Source organism: Mandrillus leucophaeus, unplaced genomic scaffold (genome assembly GCF_000951045.1).
Source record: "Mandrillus leucophaeus isolate KB7577 unplaced genomic scaffold, Mleu.le_1.0 Scaffold576, whole genome shotgun sequence".
Taxonomy (NCBI): domain Eukaryota; kingdom Metazoa; phylum Chordata; class Mammalia; order Primates; family Cercopithecidae; genus Mandrillus; species Mandrillus leucophaeus.
This window is the reverse complement of record NW_012106208.1, coordinates 179463-185165: the sequence shown is the minus strand read 5'-3', so window position 1 is coordinate 185165 and position 5703 is coordinate 179463. Positions and strand designations below refer to the sequence as shown.

The 5703-nt window shown below is 41.6% G+C and overlaps 1 protein-coding gene across 2 annotated transcripts in view; it reads right to left on the bottom strand.

The window, feature by feature from the left end:
* Nucleotides 1-249: 249 nt before the first annotated feature.
* Nucleotides 250-5703, bottom strand: part of EMC3 (ER membrane protein complex subunit 3) — a 24689-nt gene continuing 19235 nt past the window's right edge. Inside the window, exon 8 of one of the 2 annotated variants that reach the window (XM_011998572.1) lies at nt 250-495. In XM_011998572.1, coding sequence (XP_011853962.1) covers nt 367-495 — 129 coding nt within the window. In that variant the 3' untranslated portion in view covers nt 250-366. The remainder of the gene's footprint in view (nt 496-5703) is intronic. The other variant, XM_011998573.1, reaches the window with a different exon arrangement.

The window sequence follows — 5703 nt, the reverse complement described above, 5'->3', positions numbered from 1 at the left end:
CCTGACCTCGTGATCCACCCACCTCAGCCTCCCAAAGTACTGGGATTACAGGCGTGGGCCACTGTGCCCGGCCAAGATTTTATATATTATCAGTAGCTTGAGGTTTCCCCCTTTCTCTGACTTTCATTACTAGAGTCACCAAAAGGAACATTTACAACATTTTAAAAATAACAAGTTGCCCAGCATACTCCTATTTCCTCTAGTTTCAAACATAAAGGGGAACCCAGCCCAGACAAGAACAAGCCTTGCTGCATGCCTGCCAGCTCTTGCATCCTCCTTTTTATTCTGAGAGGTGCCAGCTCCAAACAAAGTTACAAGGTTAAGTGCAACGCCAAGTTCCTGACACAGCTAATCCCTGCTCAGTCTTCAAAAAATAGAGGTCTGTAATTCCTTTTTGAACATGCCTTCGAAGTGGAGGTCTTTGGCCATGAGCTCTTCTTCGACATCATCTAGTGCCCACTGGTGATCCGTCAGCTCCAAAGCTTCCCACTCTGTCTGTAATGGAAGAGAACACCCAGCAGGAAGAGGGAATTGTTACTGACAGCTGTGACTAACCTTCAGTGACCACTTACTCCAGGCCAAAAGCTGGAGTGTGCTATCCACATGTATAAGCTCATTCAGTCCTACAAGGGAAATGCTGCTACACGCATCCTCTCCTCCCCCTCTTCGTGCCACCCCTCAATTTATAGATAAGGAGACTAAGGCTAAGAGGTCAAATAATTTGTTCAAGGCCACTGGCACTAGGAGCTAATGGAGCTGAGATTTAAATTTTGGTCTGACTGCAAAGTCCCCAGCGCTTAACCCGTCTATCAGCTCGCGCTCACTAAGCACCTTTGTGCCCCACAGTACTCTTGAGGGATGTACAACAGACAAATTAGTGCTGATTCTCAGCTCTTTAATCAAGGGACTTGTCATCTGGTTTAAATGGTGCATGGTCCACAATGCTTTGACATAAATGGCTGGGGTATTTTCAGTGGGCCTAAGAACACTTACTCCATCCTTATGTCCAGATACACAATGGCACTTCATTAGTTTGTCCAGTAATTTTTAATCACTGCGATAAAGACTTTGATGGTGTGAACTAAAAAATGGTTTTGGCATATAATCATTTAGATGTAAACTAGTAATAGGTTGAGCAGAAATAAATTTGCAGAATTTTCCAAGAAATTACATTTCTCAAATATTCTATTAATCTGACTACTTTGCCCTAAATTAGTGAGTGTCTAAAAAATGCTTTATGAGGTGGGTGCAGTGGCATACATCTATAGTCCCAGCTACTCTGGAGGCTGAGGCTAAGGATAGCTTGAGTCCAGGAGTTTGAGACTGCCCTAGACAACCTATCTTTAGATGAGCCTAGAGATAGTAAGACCTCGTCTTTAAAAATAAATTAAAAAAAAAAAAAAAAGCTTGCAAGGTGTGGTAGCTCACGCTTGTAATCCCAGCAATTTGGGAGGCCAAGGCAGGAGGATCACTTGAGGATGGGAGTTCAAGACCATCCTGGGCAACATAGTGAGATCCCATCTCTATACAAAATTAGTTGGGTGTGGTGGTGTGTGCCTGTAGTACTGGCTCCATATGCACCAGTACTGAGGCTGAGATGGGAGGAATGCTTAAGTCCAGGAACTCAAGGTTGCAGTGAGCTAGGATTGTACCACTGCACTCCAGCCTGGGTGACACAGTGAGACCCTAGATAGATAGATAGATAGATAGATAGATAGATAGATAGAGTAAGCTTATCTAATGTGAAATACAAATGTTAGTTCATGAGTGGGTTTTTGAGATATAATTTACATGTCATAAAATTTACCCCTTTAATGTGTACAATTTAGTGATTTTTAGTATATTCATTGTGCAACCACCACCACTATCTAATATCTACATAACATCTAATAATAATTTTGTTATTATCTAATAACAAAAAGAAACCACATACCAAACAATACACAGTTCCCATTATTCACCTCCCACAACCTCTGGCAACTACTCCTTTATTTTCCGTATCTTTTTTCACTTATTCTGGGCATATGTGGCCTTTTGTTATTTTCTTTCACTTAGCATGCTTTCAAGGTTCTTCCCTGTTTAACATGATTCAGTATTCCACTCTTATTTATAGCTGAATAACACTCCATTGTATATATCCTACTGTATATACAACATACATTATATTCAAAAATATTCCATTGTTTATCCTTTCATTAGATGATGGGTATTTGGGTTATGTCTACTTTTTGATTATTATGAATCATGCTCTGAACACATTCTCACATAAGTTTCTGTGTGGACATATGTTTTCAGTTCTCTTGAGTATTTACTTAAGAGTAAAACTGCTGGGTCATACAGTAATTATGTTTTAACTGTTTGAGGAATGGTGGAAAAACTGTTTTCCAAAGTGGCTGCACCATCATCAACAATAGGGTTCCAATTTCTCCACATCCTCACCAACACTTGTTATTGTTCATCTTTTTTTATTATAACCATCTGAGTGGGCACGAAGTGGTATCTCACTGTTTTTTTTTTGTTGTTTTGAGATGGAGTCTTGCTCTATCGCCCAGGCTGGAGTGCAGTGGCACGATCTTGGCTCACTGGAACCTCCGCCTCCCAGGTTTAAGTGATTCTCCTGCCTCAGCCTCCTGAGTAGCTGGGACTACAGGCACCCGCCACCACGCAGGGCTAATTTTTGTATTTTTAGTAGAGACGGGGTTTCACCATATTGACCAGGCTGATCTCAAACTCCTGACCTTGTGATCCGCCCACCTCGGCCTCCCAAAGTGCTGGGATTACAGGCGTGAGCCACCGTGCCCGGCCCTCTCACTGTTTTTTAGTTGTTTATTAAATATTTTTGAGACAGAGTGATCTCACTCTGTAGCCCAGGGTGGAGTGCAATGGTGCCATCTTGGCTCATTTCAACCTCTGCATCTGCAATGGTGCGATCTCCGCTCACCGCCATCTCTGCCTCCCCGGTTCAAGCGATTCTCATGTCTCAGCCTCCTGAGTGGCTGGGATTACAGAGGTGCGCCACCACACCCAGCTAATTTTTGTATTTTTAGTAGAGATGGCATTTCATCATGTTGGCCAGGCTGGTCTCAAGCTCCTGACCTCAAATGATCTGCCTGTCTCGGCCTCCCAAAGTGCTGGGATTACAGGTGTAAGCCACTATGTCCAGCCAAATTTTTACTTTTTTATTGTGGTAAAATATATGTAACATAACATACACCATTTTAACCATTTTAGATATAAAATTCAGTGGCGTTAATGACATTCACAATGTGTACCCACGTCTACTATCATTTCCAAAGTTTTATGTCCTCTTAAACAGAAAATGCGCACAGTAAGCAACTACTCCCCACTGCCCCCATCCCATCCTCAGTAACCTCTAACCTACTTCCTTGTCTCTGTGAATTTTCCTGTTCCAAATATTTTATATAAGTAATATCATGCAATATTAAAGATTCGGGTCTTTGACCCATTTGATTTCTTTTTTCTTTTTGAGACAGGGTCTCACTGTCACCCAAGTTGGTGTGCAGTGGCACAATCATAGCTCATTGCAGCCTCAAACTCCTCAGCTCAAGTGGTGCCCCTATCTATAGGCATGCACCACATCTAAGCTAACTTGAACCTGATTTTTTTTTTCTTCTGCACTACACATGCCTGTTGAACCATTTAGACTTAACTTTTGTACATGGTGTGAAATAGGTGCCCAGCTTCATTCTTTTGCATGTAGATATCCTTTTCCCAGCACCATTCATTGAATGGACACTATTCTTTCCCCACTGAATAGTCTCGGTACCCTCTTTGAAAGTCAATTGATGATAAATAGATGTGTTTATTTCTGAACTCTCCATTTTATTCCATTGACCTATATCTCTCCTTATGCCAGTTTTTATTTCTGTGCAGTTTTGAGTACTACAGCTTTGTAATAGGCTTTAAAACCACAGCATGTAAGTTCTCCAATTTTGCCTATTTTGATTCCCTTGAATTTCCATGTGAACTTCAGGAGCAGCTTGTCAATTTCTGCAAGAAAGGCAGGTAAGATTTTGATAGGGATTGTGTTCAATCTGTGGATAAATTTGGAGAGTATTGCCATCTTAATAATATTAAGTCTTCCAATCTATGAACATGGGTGTCTTTCCATTTATTTAAGTCTTTAATTTCTTTCAGCAATGTTTTGTAATTTTTCAGCATATCAGTTTAAATCTAACAAAAGGCCATTTCTTTTTTTTTTTTTTGAGATGAAGTATCGCTCTGTCACCAGGCTGGAGTCTAGTGGTGCGATCTTGGCTCACTGCAACCTCCACCTCCCGGGTTCAAGTGATTCTCTTGCCTCAGCCTCCCCAGTAGCCGGAACTATAGGCATGTGCCACCATGTCCAGCTAATTTTTATATTTTTAGTAGAGATGGGGTTTCACCATGTTGGCCAGGATGGTCTCGATCTCTCGACCTCGTGATCTGCCCGCCTCAGCCTCCCAAAGTGCTGGGATTACAGGTGTTAACCACCATGCCCGGCCAAGGCCATTTCTTTTGTTAGATTTGTTTCTAAATATTTTATTCCTTTTGATACTATTATGAATAAAATTGTTTTACTTTCATTTCCAATTCTTCATTACCAGTATATAGAAACACAATTGATTTTTGTATGTTGAACTTATTTATTAGCTCTGTTAGTTTTCTTGTGGATTGTTTAGGATGATCTACATACACCATGCCATTTGCAAACAGAGATAGTTTTACTTCCTTTCTAATCAGAACGACTTTTTATTTCTTTTTCTTGCCTAACTGCCCTGGCTGGTACATCCTGGACAATGCTGAATAGAAGTGGCAAGAACAGACATCCTTGTCTTGTTCTTGATCTTAAAGGGAAAGCTTTCAGTCTTTCATCACTGAGTATGATGTTAGCTATGGGTCTGTCATAGATGCCCTTTATCAGGCTGAGAAACTTCTCTATTTTTTTTTGAGACAGAATCTTGGTCTGTCATCCAGGCTGGAGTGCAGTGGCATGATCTCAGCTCACTGCAGCCTCCGCATCCTGGGTTCCAGCGATTCTCCTGCCTCAGCCTTCTGGGTAGCTGGGATTATAGGCACATGCCACCATGCCCAGCTCATTTTTGTTTTGTTTTGTTTCTTTCTTTTTTTTTTTTGAGATGAGGAGTTTTGCTCTTGTTACCCAGGCTGGAGTGCAATGGTGCAATCTCAGCTCACTGCAAACTCCGCCTCCTGAGTTCAAGCAATTCTCCTGTCTCAGCCTCCCAAGTAACTGGGATTACAGGCGCCTGCCACCACGCCCAGCACATTTTCTTTTGTATCTTTAGTAGAAAAGGGGTTTTACCATGTTGGCCAGGCTGGTCTTGAACTCCTGAACTCAGTTGATCTACCCACTTTGGCCTACCAAAGTGCTGGGATTACAGGTGTGAGCCACCACACCTTGCCCATTTTTGTATTTTTAATAGAGACAGGGTTTCACCATTTTGTCCAGGCTGGTATCAAACTCCTGACTTCAGGTGACCCACCCACCTCGGCCTCCCAAAGTGCTGGGATTACAGGTGTGAGCCACTGTCCCGGGCCGGAACTTCCCTTCTCTTTCTAGTTTTTATCATGAAACACAGTGAGATTTTGTTCCACAAAAATCATGCTAAATTATGTAAATTCTAGAACCTTTTTGTGAAAAGGCTCTTAGGATTGATTTTTTTTTTTTTTTTTTTTTTTTTT